The sequence below is a fragment of the Rhinatrema bivittatum genome, chromosome 1 (assembly GCF_901001135.1).
Source record: "Rhinatrema bivittatum chromosome 1, aRhiBiv1.1, whole genome shotgun sequence".
NCBI classification, from domain to species: domain Eukaryota; kingdom Metazoa; phylum Chordata; class Amphibia; order Gymnophiona; family Rhinatrematidae; genus Rhinatrema; species Rhinatrema bivittatum.
In genome coordinates this window covers 744,305,890-744,330,651 of record NC_042615.1, presented here as the reverse complement: position 1 = coordinate 744,330,651, position 24,762 = coordinate 744,305,890, and the positions used below count along the sequence as shown (strand labels likewise).

Here is a 24,762-nt window from a genome sequence, read left to right as displayed (position 1 = left end):
TTGCCTGACTACATTTGACTATCTTCGTGATCAAACTTCAGCCTTGCTTGCCACTGCGTCTAGATTGCCGCCAGCCTTGACTCAAGCTTGCCCTAAGACGCCTCTTCAGCCTATGTCCTGGACTTGGCCTATTCAGGCTTCAGCCTGCTCTTGCTCGGGCGCCCCCTGTCTGACTTTGTTCCTTTGGCGCCCAAGTCTCCGGGACACTACCTCATCCAGTACTAGACTGTATCATCTCTCTACTGCTGTCTCTGGGCTGACCTCGATCACGCCATCGATGACGACATACGAGGCCCACCTATGTCCAGCCAGCCCTAGCACCCAAAGGCTCAACCCGCGGGGAACAAGGGCTGGTATTGGTAAAGCACCAGCTGGCCTCCGTCCATCAGCCCACTTCGCCTGCTGACGGTGGGGACCCATAGGTCCCTATCTACGGGTTGTGTCAACCCCACCTCGGCCCAAGGGTCCACCTCCGGCACAACATTTGGGCCCTGACTTTTATGGTCTGGAGTACAGATGCACAGATGTTAGGGAAAAAGCACAAGCCTGCTTCTATGGCCAAGTCCACAAAAGTAAAGCACATCAAGAAGCACTGTCTGAAATATCAAGGTGGCTGCTTATCCCATAAAAATGTTGCTAGCAATAATTCTGTTATGGTTTTTACAATTGCTTGGTTTTAATTATAAATATTACTACTCTTAAAATAAGGTTTGCCGGTAACCTGCACGGAGCGGCAGTTACTACTATAAGAAACCTGCTGGGCAGACTGCTATCTGCCCAGCAGGTCTTTTTCTGCCATCATTACTATGTAAAATATATTTGGGTTTCATGTTACTCTTAAAAATGTATGTGTTAGGGGATTCTTCTTTTACTCTGTTCCGTGTTCTCAGCCACAGGCAAGGGTTGCTGGAAAGGAGTTTTACATCTTCTCTCTAGCCATGCTTCTCTTGGCTCCTGAACACTCACAGCTTCACACCATGAAACCCAACTCAAGACTGAGAAACTCCCTCTAGAGCATTCTCACATCATCTCTCTAGGGAATCTAGGATAGCACCACAAAGGCTCAAAACACGAGCTTCACCATATTGTGGGGCATACCATGTGGCACAGGTGCAAAAGGAGAAAAATACAATAGTTTTTCTTCTACAGAAGTACTGATGATCAAGCAACTATCCTGCACCTTGAGGCCAATGGAAACATAGAAACAGGATAGCAGAAAAGACCATACAGCTTCTCTCATCTGCCCATCCACTCAAATGTTCTGAGTTGCATGCACTATTTCTATTTTAGCTTGCTCAATTTTGCTAGTGTGACTTACATGCAAATAAGCCCAGCAGTAAAATAGCGCAGGCAGTTTTCCTATGGAAAATTTTGCAAAGAATTTAACTACATATAGGTGTAGTTAATTTCTTTTCCAGAAATGTTTGTGAAGGGTTTTTATAGCTAATGAGCATCTTTGCATTATTTTGCATCACAGACACTCATTTATGATTTTTAAATAACATTTTGCAAGTGTAAATCTACTTTCAAAAAACAGGAATTTGTGAAGGTACAGCAAGCAACCCTAGGGCCTCCTTGCAAACGCGACCCCCTAATTTAAATATTGCATGGCACCTCCCTGAGGCGCATTAAGAAAACGGGCGCTGACTAGGAAACTAGGCTGGCATCTGGGCATGTGCAAGAAATGTAAGGCTAAAGAGCTTAAAAGAAGAACATACAAACGACTGGGTGGATTCCTTCCAAGGGCTAAGCCTGATCAGGTCAGCGCGTTAACCTCGACGACAAAAGAATCTCCAGTACCATCCAATCTTCCCATCGAGACCATGTTTGCATGTCACCAGCTAGAGAGCCACTGGCGAACACTCTCTCAGGAAAGTGACAAGCTTTCGCTAAGCCATTTGTTCATATTTTTAACCCTTTAGCTGGGGGGAATATTTACTCTGCTACACTGTTTGTATCACGTGTGTTCCAACAGACATTCTTATAATGACTGGTTGTTTCATATTATATTTTGCAAATATACATATATATTTTACAATATTGATATCTCAGATTATTCACACCAGTATTTGGCTCCCATGGTTTCTTTGCCTGCTATATTGTTCTCAGAGACTTCCCATCAGTAAAGAAGGACCAGTAGGTTGGCTACTGGTTTTGGCCATGACCATGCCTCCTTTATGGCGCAATTTCAGTAGCATGCCCCTTTATCTGGAATAAAATTCCAGAACAACTCAGGCAGACAATGGATGTTAAAAAAAGAAAAATATTAAAGACATGGCTGTTTGAACAAGCTTTTACCAACTAAGCTTTTTGTTATAATGAGCAGACTGTGACAGACTTTGATCAGCACTTTTATTTTATGTTATTTTATTTTTATTTTGTTTTAGGCACTTGATTTTGTGTATCTTGCTTTGTAATTTGCCATGATCGCTGGAGTGGTGTGCGAGAAATGTTTTTAAATATTAAATAAGGTCATGAAAAATGTGTGTCCTCTGTCTCCATCAAACTAAGGAGGAGGGTAATCTCAAATGTAATGACCAGTCTAGCAATATTCAAGGAAAGAAAATTATCAAGCAAGCATAGTTTCACCATTCTGCAATTCTAAACACTTTAGTACATTGGCCTCTATAGACGGTTTGGCAGAAGAACATCAAATGTCAAGAGATGCAGTCAGGGATATGGAAATTGTATCAGAAAGATACATAAATAAAATTAGAAGCTAACTTCCTAATCAAGAAGAATTCTCTAGCATACTTTGATATGCTACCTGTATTTATAACATCGTACAAGCTTCAGAAGGAAGCTCTCTGACACAATGACAGCATTAAGAAGAGCACAAGTAGTAAATATGAGAGATTAAGATTGAATCCAGCATATCTTGGTTTAAGAGTGAGACTCATTGAGGCCATGGTATGCACAAACCAAACCCATCTGATGAAACTAATTTGAATGCATATTGCTAAATTTAGCACTAATTTTGAAGGATACATGTTCAGGCTAGCATGGCAGGGTAGCTTTTGGCGGTCCACCCTTTCTAAGGAGCGTGTGCCTGTCACAGGTCAAAGCTGTAAGACCATCAGAACTTCCCCCTAAGTCCCTGAAGAAGTCAATAAACTGCTAATGAAGTTGATTTTAGGGAATAGCCACTGCTATTTAATGTTTAGGTACTTGGCAGGTACTTGTAACTCGGATTAGCCACTGTTGGAAAAAGGATGCTGGGCTTGATGGACCCTTGGTCTGACCCAGTATGGCAACTTCTTATGTATTGCTCTGCTGGTCTTGGAGGGAGTTTGGAGTCTAAAGGGAGACCAGAGGGAGTAAAATTCCACAGAGGGAAGGGTTTCTGGGACCAAGGGGGAAGTTCTGAGAAAAGGTTCTGGTGGCTGGGGGATCAGAGAAGGGTTCTTGGTGTCCTTCATTTTAGGGAGTTGTGAGGGTGGGAGAGTATGGGGGTCAGGAAAGCCCCACCCCCTTTCTCCTCCCCAACCAGATCCCTCATCCAGCCATGAAAGTATTTTTCCCTAGGATAATTAGACACAAACGTTTGGATGGTTTGTCCAAAAGTTGGAATGCTCCCCCTTAACATGGCCTTTGAGCGGGTTCCTTTCTGCACATAATTAGCTTAACACATACAATGCAACATTCTGTTTTGGGGCTCATACTATATTTAGAAGTAACCTTCCAAAAATAATATGCTTTTATGAAATGGTTACATTAACAAAAACTGAGCTCTCCAACGCTAAAGTTATAGTTAAAAAAACAACTTACTCCAGCTTTCTTGATTTTGTTGTTTTACGAATCCATCAGAGCAAATGAGGGTTTTAGAAAGCAAAAGACTTGACCAGAAATCCTAGAAATTTGAAGACAAACTTTCATTAAAATTGCAGTGACTTGTCACTGTGTTTCTGCTGAAATATTAAAGATTTTTTCTCAGAATGTAGAGTGACAAATCTTGAAAAGACAGCAGAAAATGAGCTAAAATTAAAAAATGCAGTTACTGCTCTCTAACTTCACCACAAACACAGCATGCTCTGTCTGCAGCATAACCATCACAGAGGAAAATGAACTTTGAAAGGTTCAGGAATCCCATTGCAATTTACTGCAATTTTCATTGAAAAACTCCTGACTGACATCTATGAACAAATTTTGAGGGAGGAGGCTTGCATTAGTGTCAATAAAACAGATCAGGAGCTGTTCCTGCTTACTTTCATCACTGGTTATAAATATCACAAGGACCCCTACGAATGAGATTTTGAGATCCTGAGACCAAAGTAGTATTAAATAATTGTGGACTGATACCAATGAGCAGGTTTCAAGTGCACATCAGACAATATAAAGGGGGGAGAGGGGAAATATGGCAAACAAATGGAAAGGTTTTCTACTGCCACATGATCAGGCTGAGAATGGTCCCAATCGCACGAAGTGTCAGAACCGCTCAACATTTCCTGGCCATAGTGTAATTGATATCTTCTCTTTCCGTTAATCTATTTGCTTGAGAAATGGCAAGTCAACCAACTCACGGGCCAATACAGTAAAAATTGCGGGAGAGCGCACAGGCCACTCTCCTGTGCGCACGATTCAGTAACTTAATTTATTTAAATTAGGGCCCGTGGTAAAAAGAGGCGCTAGGGACACTAGCGCGTCCCTAGTGCCTCTTTTTGGACAGGAGTGGCGGCTGTCAGCGAGTTTGACAGCCAACGCTGAATTTTGCCGGCGTCGGTTCTCAAACCCGCTGACAGCCACGGGTTCGGAAACCGGCAAAATTGAGTGTCCGGTTTTCAACCCGTGAGCCACGGGCTGCTTTTAATTTTTTTTTTTTTTAACTTTTGGGACTCCGACTTAAGATCGCCATGATATTAAGTCGGAGGGTGCACAGAAAAGCACTTCCCCAGCGCCGGCAGAAATTAACGCCTACCTTTGGATAGGCGCTAATTTCTTAAAGTAAAATGTGCGGCTTGGCTGCACATTTTACTTACTGTATCGCGCGATGACTAATAGGGCCATCAACATGCATTTGCATGTTGCGGGCGCTATTAGTCTTGGGGGGGTTGGACACGCGTTTTCGACGCGCTATTACCCCTTACTGAATAAGGGGTAAAGCTAGTGCGTCGAAAACGCGCGTCCAAATGCCGATTAGCAGTGCGCTCCACCAGAGCGCACTGTACTGTATCGGCCTGTCAGTGGGCAGAAGTCTTTGGGAACCGTGTCAATGAACAAGGTAGCAGCAGCTTTACTATGTTTACAAAATATATATTAAGATTAGTTACAGGCTTTTTGATTTAGGCAGCGGTCAGAAAGCCACCACTAGTCAGGATGAGATGATATCAAACTGGAAACATAACTGAAGATACGAGTTGGTTGTGCACGGTTTGTTTTTTTTGTATTGTTTGTGAAGAGATAAAAGCCTGTACTCCAGACCCAGAACAGTGAGGCCATCAATCCCAAATTCTGATTTATTTCTGCAGCAGACAGGGCATACCAGGAAAGGCCCTCTGCTAGAAGAGCAATGTTTATGATCTGATTTTTTTATTACCATTTATAATAGCAATAATGGGAATTTCCTGTTCATCTGTAACCAGCTGGCCTAAGGATATGCTCACTTCAGCCAGGCATAAATTACCAGGAAATGACCTCCCCATCAACATTTATTGCTAAATGTAATCTTATTAAGCTTCCACTGTCGTGAAGTAACATCCACTCTCCCTGATCTGTCATATGAAATATTTGCTGTGTCCCTGGGTTCAGACTAAGTTCACTCTGGAAAGGAAAAAAGTTGTACTTTCCCCTTTCACAGCATTTCAGTTATTCTTTTAACACCTACCTAGATGTTTAGTATTGAACTGCTTCTTGTAGAGCCAGCCCTAGGGAGTAGAGGAGTGCAGGAGACTCGAATCTGGGTCATGTGTCTACCAGGACCCAGAAAGCATCAGCAGCTTTCTAACCATGGGAGGGACACAAAATGGCTGCTGCAAACCCTGTCAGCTCAAAAAGAATGGTGACCCAGTGAGCCTCAGAGAAGAATTCCCTTCAGCCCAGAAAGCTTTCTGGGATGAGAATATACAAAACGAGGGGAAGCTGGCGTGTTCTGTCTCGCAGCCTCTATGTGTACACTCATCACAGTGTTATACTGCCATCTCCTGACCTGTGACGTATCGGTCACTCAGATCTCCTAGCAAGAACACTTGTAACCTTTGAATTTATATGCCATAAGAATTACATATGGTCACTGTCCTCTCATCCCACTGGATGGTTCCCCTTACCTGTACTTCCTAACTTTTCCTATTATTCCCTCTGAACCTAGGGCACCTTGGGAACCTTCCCCTTCTCTTTGCCAGAGAGACGCACAGTCTTAGACAAAAATAAGCTGTCGAACTATGCCTCATCCCTCCTTTCTGTACCATGAAAGAAGCATTACCCTTTTTTGTACATCAGCATTTGAACCTGAAGTATGCCGGCAGGACTCAATGATTGCCTGTGCACTATTCTTGAATTCATGTGAACATTTACAGTAAGTTTTCCCTATTTCTTCAATTACTCTGGAAATAAATGTGTTGAAAATTAAGAAGCTGGTCTCCCTGCATATTTGCAGTCAAATATAGCATTTAGCTGCTTGTCAAACGATGCCCATACACAACATGAGGATATGGAAGCACACAAATAAAAGCAAATTTGCTTACCATAAATGGTGCTTTCCATAGATAGTAGGATGAATTAGACGTGATCTATAGGGTGATGTCATCTGGCGGCACTGAACAGTACTGTCTCTTCAAGCTAATTGAGCTCTTAAGTATGGGCAGGAGTTGACTCAGAGTGTCCTCAGTCTGTTTCAAAGTTGATAATGTAGGATAGTCTGCTGTCCAGGGATGAGGGTGGGCATCTCATCCTATCTATGGAAAACACCGTTTATGACAAGCAAACTTGCTTTTTTCCCTCCCATCGACAAGCAGGGCTGAATTAGCCATGATCTGTAGGAAGTCCGAAGCAGCAGAGCGGTTGTTTCAAGCAAGGCAGACTCCATTGTGGACAGCAGACAGTTTGTAAATGAGATGGTGCAATACCGCTTTCCCCACTGCACTATCTATAGAAGCCAGAGAATCCAGGCAGTAATGTAAGATAAAGGTGTGCATCGATAACCAGGTAGCTGCTTACAATTGAGCAACAAGATTCTGGAGATTGTAGATGAAGTCTTTGAGACAAGAACTACACAACTGGTAGAGATATGGTGATACGGGGTGGTAGGCATAGTTGGGCCTCTGCCAGTGAAGCCATATAGAGCTATGTTGGGAGTGCTAGTCTTAAAATTTCATGAGTGTATCTTTCTTTCAGTTGAACTCCCAGCAATGGCTTCTTCTTTGAAGAAGTGGAAAGTGGAGACCTCGAAGAAGGGTGGGTCTTCATCAGAAGTTTGGTCCTGCGTGAGAAGAAAAAAAAAAGACTCTGCAATGACTTGCATCGATGGGTCTGTTGATGGATTCTGCTTTGTTGATTTTTTCTTTGGCATATCTTGCACAGACAACTTCAATAGTTCATCCGATGAGTGCATCAAGATAAGAGTGCATCGGTTGCTTCAACAGTTTATGCGTCAGGGATGTCAAAGCAGAATACGCCAAGTACGCTGATGATGCGTGCATCAATGGATGCATAGAGTCTTCATCCATCAAGTGCATCGATGTATGGTGTGTCAGATGCATGTATGGTTCTCGAACAAAGTGATGCATCGAAGTCTCATTCATCAACTTCTTTTCTGGATGTTGCTTTGTCGGTGCATCAAAGGACTTATGCATTTTCAGTGCAGTTTTTGTCAGATGCTTTCATGTCATCGATGTTTCTGTCTCAGTTTGTTGATGCTGCTTCAAGGTTTTCTGCTTTTTGGATGGTACTGTTTCTTACTGCATTGCTGAATCTCGATGCTTCAGTTTTGGTGGTGCTTTTCTCGAGTCCAACGACTGTGATCATTACAGACTAGACGTTTTGTGGTTCCAACAATCTGGGTCACCCTACCTGATGACTCAGCTCTGAAGTCGACGCTTTTTCAGGATGAAGAGGAATGGTGGATCCATAAGGCAGAACTACGTTTCCTGGATGCCTTGAAGGAGGGCCAGGTTCCAGAGGCACCACACCCTTTGCAGTAAACGAGCACCAGAAGTTTCATCTGCATACTGCTCCCAGCACCCTTTCCAATAGAAGAGGACCGGAAGTGCATGCCATTAAGCACAAGAATCTCAAACATCTCAATCCTTTGAGGGAAGATCAACTTAATGGTAGCTGATGAGGATTAGTAAGTATAGCTTTGGGAATTCTTAGGACTTAAAAAGTTTGGAGAGAGATTTAATAGTGGAATACATTTTTTAGAATTTTTATGTGTCTGAGATAACAAGCAAGCCAGAGAGAGTTAATTCTAGTGTCTGTCTTCCCCTCCCACCCATCCCTAGCTCAACCCTTGATTTTTAGGCAAATTTCTCAGTAAAAATCAATCAGGCTCTTATCTAAATCATACTATTGCACCAGCCCTTACTGAGAGTTTAATCATCCCCTTGTAGGTCACTAGCAGATTAATCAGTGAATACACCTATAAATATAAATTACTCTAATTCCAACTCCCTTAGCAACATAAATTTAACTAGGAACTCAACAAAATTAAGATGAAGGCAGAAGTCCAGCAGCAAGAAGGGGGGGGGGGGCGCTTTCCAGTCTTTTGCATCAAGTGACACATGTATGATTTTTTACCCGCCAGTGAGAGATTATATATGTACACCTGGTGCAAAGAGCTCTCCTGAGAAAGAGTCCAATCTCTGGAGGCCACAGTGCAGATCTGGAGGAGCTGAGGCAGACAGAAGTACATTAATGAGACCTTGGGACAGAGTAGCCAAGTCCCAAATCCAGTCTGGCAGCCTTGGATCAGAAAGGTCTCCCAGTTGGAGAGCATTACCCTTAAGAACATAAAAAACTGATATACTGGGTCAGACCAAGGGCCAACTGCAAGTACCTGGCAACTACCCAAACACTAAGTAGATCCCATGCTACTGATGCCAGTAATAGCAGTGGATATTCTCTAAGACAACTTGATTAATAGCAGTTAATGGACTTCTCCTCCAAGAACTTATCCAAACTTTTTTTAAACTCATCACTAACTGCACTAGCCAAATCCTCTGGCAACAAATTCCAAAGCTTAATTGTCGTTGAATGAAAAAGCATTTTCTCCGATTAGTTTTAAATGTGCTACTTGCTAACTTCATGGAGTGCCCCATAGTCTATTATCCGAAAGAGTAAATAACCGATTCACATTTACCTATTCTAGACCTCTCATGATTTTAAAGACTTCTATCATATCCCCCCTCAGCTGTCTCTTCTCCAAGCTGAAAAGCCCTAACCTCTTTAGACTTTCCTCATAGGGGAGTTGTTCCATCCCCTTTATCATTTTGGTTGCCCTTCTCTGTACCTTCTCTATTGCAACTATATCTTTTTTGAGATGTGGCGACTACAATTGTATACAGTGCTTAAGGTGTGGTCTCACCATGGAGAGATACAGAGGCATTATGACATTTTCCGTTTTATTCACCATTCCTTCCTAATAATTCCTAACATTCTGTTTGCTTTTTTGAGTGCTGCAGCACACTAAGCTGACAATTTCAATATATTATCCACTAATATGCCTAAATATTTTTCCTGGGTGGTAGTTCCTAATATGGAACCTAACATCGTGTAACTACTGCATGGGTTATTTTTCCCTATATGCATCACCTTGCACTTGTCCACATGAAATTTCATCTGCCGTCTGGATGCCCAATCATCCAGTCTCGCAAGGTCCTCTTGCAATTTATCACAATCCACTTGTAACTTAACTACTCTGAATAATTTTGTATCATCTGCAAATTTGATTACTTCACTTGTATTCCTTTCCAGATTATTTATAAATAAATACATTGAAAAGCACCGGTCCGAGTACAGATCCCTGAGGCACTCCACTCTTTACTCTTTCCACTGAGAAAATTGACCATTTAATCCTACATTCTGTTTCCTGTCTTTCAACCAGTTTGTAATCCACAAAAGGACACCGCATCCTATCCCATGACTTTTTAGTTTCTTTAGAAGTCTCTCATGAGGGACTTTGTCAAACGCCTTCTGAAAATCCAAATATACTACATCTACTGGTTCACCTTTATCCACATGTTTATTAACCCCTTCAAAAAAGTGAAGCAGATTTGTGAGGCAAGACTTGCCTTGGGTAAAGCCATGCTGACATTGTTCCATTAAATCATGTCTTTCTATATGTTCTGTGATTTTAATCTTTAGAATAGTTTCCACTATTTTTCCCAGTGCTGAAGTTGGTCTCAGTGGTCTATAGTTTCCTGGATCACCCTGGAGCCCTTTCTAAATATTGGGGTTATATTGGCCACCCTCCAGTCTTCAGGAAGTGATCCTGTAGCAAGGACCTGCTCTCCAGGTGATGCGTTGTCTTCTCGCACTGAGGACAAGTCTCCCAGGGCTACTGCCCAGGAGGGAAAGGTTAGGACGGCCACCATATTTGGTGATTTGATTATTAGAAACGTAGATAGCTGGGGGGGGGGGGGGGGGGGGGGCACTGTTCAGCAGCTGATGCATAAGGACGTCTGATCGTTGAGCTCCGTCCGCCCCGAGCCCAAAAACCCACGAATTCGGCACTAGTATTTTCAAATTTAATAGAATTTAAAGGCATAAAAGGAAGAGTCATATCTCAGAGGCTCCAGATGACCACTAAGCGCAAAACTAATGATTTGCGGCAATTTTCCTACAGGAAAAATTTCGGACGCCGGCCATGATGGCGCCGAACATGAGGGCTCCACTCCGATGGATACCGCGGCCCTGGAAGACACAAATGAGGCTGAACATCGCCAACCCACTCCGGCAAATGCAGCCCTTCTCACCAGAGACGAAGCCAAGCAATGGTTCATTGACTTACGTGAGGACTTAAAACAACATAAAATAGATATAATGGCATCCGTTGCTGATCTTAAAGAAGATCTGGCTGCTTTGGGAAACATAGTGTACGACATGGAGAATCGCGTGGATAGCCAAGGAGATGTCATTAATCAACTAAACTCCCAGTACTCCACCTCATGCTCCGAAATTCAAGCTCTGCAAGAAAAGGTTGAGGACTTGGAAAACAGGAGCAATTTACGCATTAGAGGCATCCCTGACACTCCGGAGTTTGCTGATGCTATGGCAGTCGCCCTTCAAGTTTGTAATTATATTCTCACCCAGGGCAGTGAGAGCCCGGACAACTCGGAGGCAGCTGCACCTGAGGTCAGTTTTGAACGTGCGCACAGGGCATTAGACCCTAGAAGAGATCAGAGGCCAAGAGACATTGTACTTTGTTTTCATAGCTTTGCCTTGAAAGAGCGGATATGTGCGATTACAAGGCAGAACAAGAATATTAAGTGGCGCGATCATGTCATCTCTGTGTACCAAGAACTTGCTCCTACAACGCTGAAGAAGCGATATGATCTGCGGGAAGTCACAGCTAATCTAAGGGCTCATGAACTGAAATACCGCTGGTCATACCTCTTCGGTTTATCATTTCAGGTTCAGGGAGTGACATACCATGTGAAAAACGTAGCGGAGGCTTACGAGGCATTCACCAAAGCCCAGCTCTCAGCTTCCTTTCCAGCTCCCAAGATGGCGTCTGCGACATCGAGGCTAGATTTAGCACCCCACTGGCAAAGAGTAGATAAAGGCGGGAAGAGACTCAGACGACAGTCCGATCATCACAGCTCTCAATTGAATGATCAAGGCTGACGCGCCACGACAGCTGCAAAGACTAGAATTCTGACCGCAGTTCCTGTGACACATAACTAGCAGCTGCCGAAGCTCAATGCCTGCTCCCAGGATGGTTTGACTGACACCATAACATACTTTTTCCTTTTCTCTTTTTGTCTTACTCCTGGTTACTGTTGGTGGGTTTGCTTACATTAGTTCTTATCAAGTTGGGTTGTTTTTTTTAATGTACTTACATTTCTCTCTCATTTATAGTTGGGCTAGAGAGGACAGAGTGGGGGGAGATTTCTTTCGGCATGGGGCAACAGCGGCCCCCTTATGTATAGTGTTCCACAAGTGGTTAGTGGGATGCTCCAGGACCTATAGGGGATGCAACAGGACACATAGTGCTCTTTACACAGGTTGGAAGGGGAAAGGGCATCACGGGTGGGGCAAGGTGAGTAATGGAAATAAGGTAGGGAGGTTTTCACACGGGATTTCTACTTGGAAAAGGGTATGCAGCATTGTGTCATTGATATCTCACCTTCTCACTGGGAAAAATGGCGACTAAGATAATATCACTTAATGTCAAGGGTTTGAACAACTCTAGAAAATGCTTACTCCTCATAAGGGAGATGCAAAGATAAAATGCAGATATCATGTTTATTCAAGAAACACATGTATGCAGGCACCACAAATGACTCCTAAGCTTCTCCCAATATCCCGTCCATCATTGGGCGGCCAGCACAAAACAAAATTGTTATGCTGGAGTGGGAATACTATTCTCTTCTAATTTGGTCTGTGAGGAACTCTTAAGTGTCCTAGACCCACAAGGTAGATATATCCTTTTACAAATCAGAGTGGGCAAGGGTATCATAACTCTTTTAAATGTTTACTTCCCAAACACCAACCAAAAAGCATTTCTCCACTCGATTGACCTGTTACTTCAGCAGCACCTTGAAGGAGACCTTATCATGGGAGGAGATTTTAATGCTATTTTAGACCCTCATTTGGATTCTAATACTCGAAAGGTAGCTTCCTCCAGTTTTAGACTATCTTGTGCACCTTTCTAGAAAAGTGGAGTATTTTAGATATATGAAGGCGATGTTACCCGCATTCTCGCTTCTACACTTTTTACTCCCCTCCACACTGTACTTTCTCTAGAATAGATTATTTCTTTTTTTCTGCCCAATCCCAACCCCAAGTACAAAGCGTGGGAATAGACAATATAACTTGGTCTGACCATGCCCCGATTTGGGTAGTCTTTAACCTTAGAGACTCAGATGTAGGCTACCGCCCTTGGCGACTTAACGACAGTCTCCTCAAAGACTCTGACTTCACTGCCCAGATGGAGAAACACATGACACATTATTTTAAGGAGAATCAAACGGAAGGCATGTCTCCATTAACTATGTGGGAATGCTCAAGGCAGTTATCAGAGGTTTATGTATTGGCCATGCTGCATATTGCAATTGAGAAAGGAATAAACGGCGCAAATCACTGCTGTAAGAATTGGCGACTTTAACGCAGAAACATAGCGCTTCTCGCTCTGAGGCCATATACCAGAAACTGCTGAGGGTTAAGGACCAAATACGATCATTGGAGGACACTACCATTAGTCATCACCTCTCTCTGTTAAAGCAACAATTTTTTGAAGGGGGAAATAAAGCGGGGAGATACTTAGCCCAGAGATTACGAGCTGCTTGCGCACATACAGTAGTGGCCAAAATTCATACTACAAAAGGACAGATAACAACCACATTTGCAGGCATACGCAACTCCTTTACTGAATTCTACTCCCAGCTATACTGCCGAGACCCTTCTATTACAGAAGAGGCTATTGACAAATACTTATATTCTGTCACATTACCGACTCTTACTGATGCACAAAGGGCATTTCTAGACAAGCCCATAGAGACCACTGAAGTGCTCACCGCCATAAAGCATCTTAAACCTGGCAGAGCACCCTGGGATGGATGGCTTTACTGGCACCTATAATAACAGATTTGCAAAGGTTGAGGCAGGCCCTTTAACTAATATGGAGATTCCACCTAATAAGGAATTATACATATCTAGAGATTCCAACATGGCTGGCATTACAGTATTGGCCAAACCTGGCAGGGATCCCACTAAATGTGGCTCCTATAGGCCAGTTTCACTGATTAATATAGATCTAAAGATACTGGCCAGGATATTGGCTGTGAGACCAAATGGGGTATTGCTGGGCCTGGTTCACAGCGACCAAGTGGGCTTTGTTCCAGGATGGATGGCGGCGGATAATGTTCGGAGGATAGTTAACATCATAGACATGGTCCATTGTGATAAAACACCTGCCGTCCTTCTTTCATTAGATGCTGAAAAAGCATTTGACCTAGTACACTGGTCCTTTCTATTTAAGACTCTGAGAAGCATGTCCTTTGGTGATACCTTTTTGATCTGGTTGAAGAAGCTGTACGAACAACCCTTCGCTAGAGTAAAAGCGAATGGCAGTTATGGAGAACCCTTTGCTATTAAGCGGGGAACAAGGCAGGGGTGCCCACTTTCTCCTCTGTTATTTGCTCTTTTTTTAGAACCTTTCACCACCAGGGTTCAGGAAGCACCACATATTCAGGAGTTCAGAAGGGGAAATCACCATTTCAAGATCTCCCTTTTTGCTGATGATGTTATGTTCATGCTAACGAACCCTGATTTCTCTCTGCAGGGGTTCATGTCGGAATTACTCTGGTTCACTTCAGTCTCTGGTATGATGGTTAATTATTATTAAAGGCTTTTATATACCGACTTTCTTGATACAAATCAAATCAACTCGGTTTACATCGAACTAAGCAGTGAGGTCAGTCAGTAATTATGAGGTCGGAGTTACTTAACTTAACGTTGTCCCCGCTCACCGTGCAAACTTCGAGTCAAAAATTCCCATTTAAATGGGCGGCATCATCTCTGAAATATCTAGGGGTACATTTGAGTTCTCACACTAATCAGCTTTTTGCATTAAATTATTCCCCACTTATTACTTCCGTTGAAGCTGATTTAACAAAATGGCACCAACACCACCGCTCATGAATGGGGAGAATGTCTATAGTCAAAAAGAACATACTACCCTGCTTTCTTTAGTTTTTTACCACCATTCCCATCTGTATACCCACCCCCTTACTTTAAAAAATGGCAACAAATCCTATGCCGCTTCATTTGGCAAAAAAGACCTCCACGAGTCGCTAGGACCATTCTATATCAAACAAAGGACAGGGGAGGATTGCAACTACCTAATCTGTATTGGTACTTTTGTTCTGCACAGCTTAGAGCATTAGTGGCACTTCATCGAACAACTGATATACCGCAATGGGTGCTGTTAGAACAGTTGTTGTTAGGGACTTTTCCAATAGGGGCAGCACGGTGGCAAGCCTCCACGACGTGGACAAATACACAACACTTACCCTTTGCCTTACAAATGACCCTTAAGGTTTGGCACCAGTGGAAGTCAGTCTTAGTAAGGACAGAATCTTACTCTTCCATGACTAATCTGTTTTTTAACACGGTCTATCCTGCCACTGCTTTATCTAAGACATCGAGGTACTGGAGTGCGGCTGGTATTACAAGATTGGAGTATGTCTTACATCAGGGTGCCCTCATGTCTCATGCACAACTTTGTGAGAAGTATTCACTGGCAGACACTGATTTTTTGCATTATGCTAAGCTTTACCATTTCATACAAAGAGGACTCAGACAGGGCACTGTTAAAGTGACGGGCACTTTATTCGAAAACTACTGTAAAAATGCTACGACACTAAGGAGAGTGATTTCCAAAATACATAAGCCATTTAGCAAACATAAATACCGCATCTTATGGGAAACTGACTTCCACTTTACCCTACAGGAAAAGGATTGAGAAGCTATTTATCTCATGGCTCGAAAATGTTCTATGTTCTATGTCCACTGGGCTTCAGGAAAATTGTTACAAGTTAATATACCATTGGCACTACACTCCAGTAACATTACATAGATTTTGGCCTGCTCTTTCAGAACATTGCTGGAGAGGATGTGGCCAACTAGGCACATACTATCATATTTGGTGGGAGTGTCCCAAATAGCATTGTTCTGGCCAGTTATCATAGAGTGGATTTCACAAGTCTTACTGGTACAGGTGACAGTTCAGCCATGGCATGTATTATTGGGTCTTTCCCTGTCGGTGTACAAAATGGAAGAACAATTTATGCTTCAAGTCTTTACTGCCGCTAGATCAGAAGTTGCATTACATTGGAAAAATACATCCACACCCAGTTTGGCAAAAATTCAACATAGAGTACACACCTATTATCAGTTGAGTAGACTCACTGCTGTCCACCACGATAAACTAAGATTGTTTTTAAATACCTGGAGCTTATACATCAAGTGGTTGGACGCCCAATCTTAGAGGGTCCATATTCATTCCAGTTGTGTTTTGTGCTTACGTCGTGTGAGTCTGCATGAATCTTTGTTCTTCTGCATCCCTATGGGGCTTACTCGCTGGATAATATCATCTTCGACTGATCTTAGCTGATATACCCGATGCATGCAATGTACATAGCAACTTCCTTAATGTTACAAATATAATTCAGGCCCCCCGATATCTATCCTTCAGACGCTAGCATGACCAACCCCCTTACATGATGTGTCATATTGTATTTTTCTTTGTTACCATTTCCATAAAACATATACATCCGCCTGTGTATATATATAACCTGAAATTTTTACTCTATGTAATCCTGGATGCGAGGGTAGGTGGGGAAGTGGGGAAATTAGAATTTCAAATGGTCAATCATATTAGATGTTTGATATTGAACATGTTTTCAGTGTAACTATCTGTTTTTCATTAACATGTTTTTGCTGTGTTTAATTTCCTCATTGATTGACAATAAAAATTATTTAAACACACAAAAAAAAAAAAGAAATGTAGATAGCTAGTAGCAGTAAGGACCACCTGGTAACTTGCCTGCCTAGTGAGAAGGTGGCAGACCTCAAGCATCACCTAGATAGGATTATAGATATTTGCTGTAGAGGAGCCAGCTATCATGGTACATGTGGGCACCAACGACATAGGAAAATGTGGGAGGGAGGGTCTGGAAGACAAATTTAGGATTTTAGGTAGAAAGCTGAAATCCAGAACCTCCGGGGTGGCATTCTCTGAAATGCTCCCTGTTCCACGTGCAGGTCCCCAGAGGCAGGCAGAGCTCCGGAGTCTCAATGCGTGAATGAGACGATGGTGCAGGGAAGAGGGATTCAGTTTTGTAAGGAACTAGACAACCTTTTGGGGAAGGGGGAATTTTTCCGAAAGGACGTGCGCCACCTTAACCAGAGTGGAACCAAGCTGCTGGCACTACCTTTTAAAAAGGAGATATAACAGCTTTTAAACTAGAACAGCAATGTATGGTTCAGAGGAATGTATCTTTGAAGGATACTAATGAAACAGGAGAATTAGGGCATCGCAATAGAGAAGTTTCAATAAAAGCAAAAGTAGTCCATGTGCCTATAAGTAAAGAATCACTTGAGCTAAAGAATTGCAAATTATCCATATCAACTGAAAAGCAGGTTGTTAATACAAACAAAAAACACATTTTAAAATGTCTATATCCCAATACCAGCACCTTGATATTACTGTGTGCAATTCTGGTCACTGCATCTCAAAAAAGATATAGTTGCACTGGAGAAAGTGCAGAGAAGGGCGACCAAAATGATAAGGGCACGGAACGGCTGCCCTATGAGGAAAGGCTAAGGAAGTTAGGGCTGTTCAGTTTGGAGAAGAGACAGCTAAGGGGGGATATGATAGAAGTCTACAAAATCATGAAAGGACTTGAACTAGGTAATGTAACCCCAATATTTAAAAAGGGCTCCAGGGGCGATCTGGGAAACTACAGTTAGCCTGACTTCAGTGCCAGGAAAAATAGTGGAAAGTGTTCTAAACATCAAAATCACACAACATATAGAAATGTTATGTTCGTGGACCCTTGGGCTGGTTGGGACAGAGGATGAAAAGGCTGAGATGGCGTACAGCACATGTCCCAACCAGGAGGCGGTTCAGAAACCCAAAGCAAGCGGGGATACTGGACTTCGGAGGAGTCCTATGCGACCAAGGACTCTGTACCCACTGGAAGGATGGCTGCCGTCGGACCCTGATGAAGGAAGAATCTTCGCCCTGGAGACCGGCACTCCCCTGGGAGGAGCCCTTAGGAGTCCAGCCGCTGGGACTTTTGGAGATTCACCTTGGAAGCCAAAATCCCCCCAAGAGGAGCCCGTAGGGACATGTCCGCTGGGACTTAGGCGACTCCCTGAAGATGGAAGATGGTCCGGATGCAGGCGCCTCCTGCAGGTCGTGGGTTCCGGATGGCTGGCGCCTCCAGCAGATCGTAGGGTATCCAAGGGTCGGATCAGGAGTCTGAGTCCAAAGGATGGTCCGCAGCCAAGCCAGGGGTCGGTGTCCAGAGAGCGGTCCACAGCCAGTCCAGGGGTCGAAGTCCAGAGAGTGGTCCGTAGCCAAGCCAAGGGTCGAAATCCGAAGAGCGGTCCAAAAGCCAGTCCAGAGGTCGGAGTCCAGAAGAATCAATTCAGCCAGGAGGGCAAAGCAGAAGCGGGACAAAGAACAATCAGGAACACAGTAACAGCAGACCGAAGACCGGAAGGCACTGGAGTCATCTCGTTGCAGGGTACTTATCCCTGAAGGCGTCTGACGTCATCTTGGGGCCAGATTGAGGTTTTCCCGCGCTGGCCCCTTTAAATGAGGCTCGGGCCTGCCGCGCCGGAGAGACACGCTGGAGGGCCTGTGAGCCCGAGGAAAGTCTGAAACAGGCCGGGGAGGTGTGGAAACGGCCCGGGCCGCCCCCGAGGTAGGTGGAGGGACCGGGGCATGGCCCGGGACTGCAACAAGAAAGACATGGTTTAATGGAACAAAGTCAGCATGGCTTTAAACAGGGCAAGTCTTGCCTCACAAATCTGCTTCACTTTTTTGAAGGAGTTAATAAACATGTGGATAAAGGTGAATCGGTAGATGTAGTATACTTGGATTTTCAGAAGGCGTTTGACAAAGTTCCTCATGAGAGGCTTCTAGGAAAAGTAAAAAGTCATGGGATAGGTGGCGATGTCCTTTCGTGGATTACAAACTGGCTAAAAGACAGGAAACAGAGAGTAGGATTAAATGGACAATTTTCTCAGTGGATGGGAGTGGACAGTGGAGTGCCTCAGGGATCTGTATTGGGACCCTTACTTTTCAATATATTTATAAATGATCTGGAAAGAAATACGACGAGTGAGATAATCAAATTTGCAGATGACACAAAATTGTTCAGAGTAGTTAAATCACAAGCAGATTGTGATAAATTGCAGGAAGACCTTGTGAGACTGGAAAATTGGGCATCCAAATGGCAGATGAAATTTAATGTGGATAAGTGCAAGGTGATGCATATAGGGAAAAATAACCCATGCTATAATTACATGATGTTGGGTTCCATATTAGGTGCTACAACCCAAGAAAGAGATCTAGGCGTCATAGTGGATAACACATTGAAATCGTCGGTTCAGTGTGCTGCGGCAGTCAAAAAAGCAAATAGAATGTTGGGAATTATTAGAAAGGGAATGGTGAATAAAACGGAAAATGTCATAATGCCTCTGTATCGCTCCATGGTGAGACCGCACCTTGAATACTGTGTACAATTCTGGTCGCCGCATCTCAAAAAAGATATAATTGCGATGGAGAAGGTACAGAGAAGGGCTACCAAAATGATAAGGGGAATGGAACAGCTCCCCTATGAGGAAAGACTAAAGAGGTTAGGACTTTTCAGCTTGGAGAAGAGACGGCTGAGGGGGAATATGATAGAGATGTTTAAAATCATGAGAGGTCTAGAACGGGTAGATGTGAATCGGTTATTTACTCTTTCGGATAGTAGAAAGACTAGGGGGCACTCCATGAAGTTAGCATGGGGCACATTTAAAACTAATCGGAGAAAGTTCTTTTTTACTCAACGCACAATTAAACTCTGGAATTTGTTGCCAGAGGATGTGGTTAGTGCAGTTAGTATAGTTGTGTTTAAAAAAGGATTGGATAAGTTCTTGGAGGAGAAGTCCATTACCTGCTATTAAGTTCACTTAGAGAATAGCCACTGCCATTAGCAATGGTAACATGGAATAGACTTAATTTTTGGGTACTTGCCAGGTTCTTATGGCCTGGATTGGCCACTGTTGGAAACAGGATGCTGGGCTTGATGGACCCTCGGTCTGACCCAGTATGGCTTTTTTTATGTTCTTAAATCGGTTATTTACTTTTATTTATTTATTTTATTTAAAAACTCTTCTATACCATCGTTGAGTTAGATAACCATGACAACGGTTTACAAAAAGGCACGATAATGAAAAAATATGAGTGGTATAGATTACAAATTAACCATGTGCCATCATGGAGCGGTAACAATTTAATAATTAATAACAATTTAATAATTTAATAACCGGTACGATAAGACCTGGTCTTGAGCATCGGTATATTAAAAGAATTTAAATAAATAAAATAAATAAATATAAAAAAAACTATGTGTTATAAGTTAAGCTTGTTTGTTAGGAACATATTAGGCGGTTTTGATTTAATATTAAAATGCATTTGTAGGTTACAAGTAATAACTTCTAGTTTGGTGCGTCCTTATCAGCAGTGAATGATGAGACAGACATAATTGGCATCTCAGAGACCTGGTGGAAGGAGGATAACTAATGGAACAGTGCTATACCAAGGTACAAATTATATCACAATGCTAAAGGAGGAGCAACTTTGTAGAGGGATGGCATAGAGTCCAACAGGATAAAGCAAGGCACTAAATGCACAGTAGAATCTATATGGGTAATCAGTAGCATAGGATCTATTTATTGTTTGGGTACTTGCCAAGTATTTGTAATCTGGTTTGGCCACTGTTGGAAACAGGATGCTGGGCTTGATGGACCCTCGGTTTGACCCAGTATGGCAACATGTTTTTATAGGATCCAACTAAATCTCCCAGACCCTTTTCATTTCTCCCTGAGCCCTTGGACAATCACCAGTGCTGAGGGCAATAGGAGTGCCTTTCGTCCCCCGGTCTGATCAGCAAACCTAGAAAAGTTGGGGTTTGCTCACCTTCAGATTAGGAGACTAGGATGGGGGGGGCGAGGGTTGGGATTAATTTAGCGTTTTCAGATACACATGGTAGTGCCAAAAATCAGCAGCTAGGTGCCATGTTTCTTACACAGAGAAAGAAATGTCCCCTATTTCTTCTTTTCTTATTTGTTTTGGTATTTTTATTTATATAAAATTCTATAATCACCTGTTCAAGTGCAGCTCAATGCGGTGTATAAAAGACACAGAAAATACAACATAAAACAAAATATAATAAAAAATAATATATGATAACTTCCTAAATTATCAGCATACAAAATAAAAACCACCCCAAAAATAGATAAATTTAAAGCAATAAAATCCATGCTCAAGATTGGGCTTAAATCTATGATAATATATTATAAAACAAGAAAACAAAATACAATCAGACAAAATTTTCTAAAAATAAACATTAAAACATAAAAATCAATTGCTGAACCAATCATAAAAGCATTTTATTCTTTCCATATTTTCATTCTAAATTTATGTATTCTATTTTTGCTCATGATCCTCATTCTGTCTGTTTCTTCTCTCCTGTCCCCTTCCTATGCCTCTTTTTCTTCCCTCTTTCCTTTCATTATTTTTCAAATGTTTCGATAGATGTTTCTCTCCTTTTTCTTTTTCTCAAGAGTAAAAGCCTCTAGGTGGTGCAGTATCCCTTCTGAGTGAGATTCAGACAGTACTAGTTAGAGTCCATCAAGTAAAGCAGATCTCATCAACAGTGTGCTCTACACTAACGCCTACATTTCTGAGCAGAGAATGGGCTGCAGCCTGTTAATGCCAATTTCAGGTGTTATGAACAAGGACCTCATCGATCAGAAAGCTTTCCTCTGATGTAGATAGACTTTTAGAAAGGAAATTCCCCCTGATGCAAGTTTGCTGCCCAAGAAACTGCACACTGCCTCAGCCCACTAGGCAATGAACAAAAAGATACTAGTACTACATTTCACTTAACAGAGATGGCTCGAGTGTCTCTCTCATTTTATCAATTTCATCCATAGACTGTGATCATTAATATCCAAGTGGTATTGTATGGAAAATTAGAGCCAATATTCAGCAGACCAGTGAGCGGGAAAGTTACCTTGATAACTTCATCCAAATATTAAGCAAAACATACCTGGATGAGGGTTCTGCTAAATATACCCACATAAATCTATCCAGATAACTTCAGGACAAGTATTTTTCCTATCAGACTTACCCCGCTAATTTTAGCCAGCTAGCACTGAACATCAATGCTCGCTAGTTGAAATTCAACCACACCCTCAAAGCAAGTCTTTTTATCTAGTAATGAGTTACCTGGACAAAGTTTAGCCAGGAAGCAGGGTGGAAATATTCAAATCTTGGGTTTTATCTGGGTAACTCCAAATGTTATCTGGACAAAGCTTTTGCATTGATCTCTTAAAGTTAAAATCATAAAATAGCACATAGAAGCAAACAGGGATTCCTCACAAACCTTTAGAAATGGAGCACCCAGATTAAACGAAAACAAAAAAAAACCCACACCTACAGTTGGAGAAGTTGCTCTTAATGCAGTCCATTACAAGTTACACTAGGTTTTCACTGCTTGTATGAATAGCTTTTGGTAGGAGTGTGAACCTGGTTTGCATGACTTGGAAGACAACACACTCATTCGTGAGAATGGGTCGAGAATTCTATTCGTCAATAGAAAAAAAAAATGAGCTAAAAATTATACCTTCCATTTTCTGCCAAACATGTTCCTTCCTCCTTCAGCCGTTTACTTTTTAGAGTGTTGTCTTCTAGCAGAATTTCCTTCTTCCGTTTAATTGAATGGAGCCATTCACCTTCCTCAGAGTCAATCAAACCCTCATCTGCAGCATCAGCTTCGAATTGCTGGGACACAGTCTTCGATACTTTCTCGCCAGCCTTCCTCTTCCAACCAAATGAAGCCATTCTGAGAAACCAGAGGACTATGATTAATGATTTGTAAAACAACTACATACTTTTGGACACAAAGATATGGAAAAGTTGCATAATTTAGGATTAGTGATTTCTATTTTTATTTATTTATTTAAGGCTTTTTTTTTTTTTATACCCATAACCGTTTGCGCATCGTATCGGTTTACATGGAACAAGAGGAAAAGAAAACGTTACATGGAACAGCATGTAGCATAAATTAATAAGGATACATATGGTTAGAGTAGGCAGCTAACTAGGGAAAGTAGTACTTAAATATTAATGCTAAGTATAAGGAGCAAGGAGTATAATTTCACATGGGAAAATAAAACTTATTTACAAAAAATATTTACAGGTGATAAGTCATGGGGGAAAAGACGATAAAGAGGAAAGAGGGGAGGAGGAGAAAAGAGGGAGGGGGAAGGAAGGGGCAAGATAAAGGGCATTAAGGGAAGGCCTGTTTGAAGAGCCATGTTTTTAATTTTTTTTTTTTAATTTCTCAGTACATGGTTCCGTGTGGAGGTCAGGCAGCATTTTGTTCCAGTTTAGAGGGCCTGCAATCGATATGGCTCTATCTTTTGTGGAGGACAGGTGAATGAGTCTGGGGGATGGTATGCGGATGGTTCCTTTATAGATGGATCTGGTAGGTCTATTAGATAAGTGGAGGTGTACAGAGTCGTTCAGCCATTGAAAGTTTTGGTTGTGTAAGGTCTTGTGTATGAGGGAGAGAGACTTGTAAAGGATTCTATAGGATATAGGGAGCCAATGGAGATCTTTTAGAATGGGTGTAATGTGTTCATCCCTACTTGTGTTTGTGAGGATTCTGGCTGTGGCATTCTGTAACATTTGGAGGGGTTTAGTGGTAGAGGCAGGTAGGCCTAGGAGGAGGGCATTGCAATAGTCAATTTTTGAGAAGATTAAGGCTTGAAGGACTGTGCGAAAATCATTGCGGTGTAGTAGGGGTCTTAGTTTCTTCAGGACGTGAAGCTTGAAGTAACACTCTTTCAAGGTGGATTTAATGAAGGTTTTGAAGTTTAGTTGGTTGTTGAAAGTAACACCTAGATTGCGTACATGTTGAGTGTTAGGTGTAGGAGGGGGTAAGGTGTTAGGGGGAGTGTGGGTAATGGTGAGGGGATTGTGGGATATGATAAGTAGTTCTGTTTTGCTAGTATTGAGTGAGAGTTTCATGAATAGTTGATTGATTGCATTGATGCATTTGTCCCAGATATTGAGAGAGGAGTGTAGGGTATCAGTGATTGGGATGAGGATTTGGACATCGTCCGCATAGATGAAATGGGGGTGGCCTAGGTCAGATAGGAGGTGGCAGAGGGGTAACATGTAGATGTTAAAGAGGGTAGAGAATAGGGCGGAACCTTGAGGTACACCTCGGGTTATGTCGATGGGGTCAGATTCAAAGTTACCTAATTTGACTTTGTAGGGTCTATTTTTTAGGTAGGATTCAAACCAGTGGAAGGCGGTTCCTATTATGCCGATGTTAGTGAGTTGGTTTAATAGAATTGAATGGCTGATCATGTTGAATGCGGATGAAATATCGAGCATTGCTAGGATGTAGGAATGGTGGCAGAAAGGGGTAAACTGACAGCTACCACAAGAAATTAGATTACTAAACGGTTATGTTAAAGAATACATCAATTCTGTCTCTAGATGGCAATGACCTCAATAGAAAAATGAAGATATTTTTCCAGGAGGTGATGTGTGTGGTATCTCAATCCTGCATATCAGATAAAATGGCATGGAAAGAGAAGAGATGGATTAACATGGCACAACTTCCGTCAACAATCTCATCTCTGTATTGCGACCATAATGAAATTAGCAAAAGTAGTCTGCAGGCTGTTTTTCATAGATATAAGCACACAGAATCCAGAACTCTTGACTGCAATATAAAAAAACAAAATAGTTAAATCTTTGCTTCACTATGAGGGAAGATAAGTAGAAATAAGTGAAATTTTCTGGCTCTC

At 42.3% G+C, this 24,762-nt stretch overlaps 1 protein-coding gene across 1 annotated transcript in view; it reads right to left on the bottom strand.

The window, feature by feature from the left end:
• TTC33 (tetratricopeptide repeat domain 33) overlaps nucleotides 1-24,762 on the bottom strand; it is a 286,624-nt gene that overhangs the window by 259,182 nt on the left and 2,680 nt on the right. Inside the window, exon 2 of the mRNA XM_029578188.1 lies at nucleotides 22,563-22,781. Coding sequence (XP_029434048.1) covers nucleotides 22,563-22,780 — 218 coding nt within the window. The 5' untranslated portion in view covers nucleotide 22,781. The remainder of the gene's footprint in view (nucleotides 1-22,562; nucleotides 22,782-24,762) is intronic.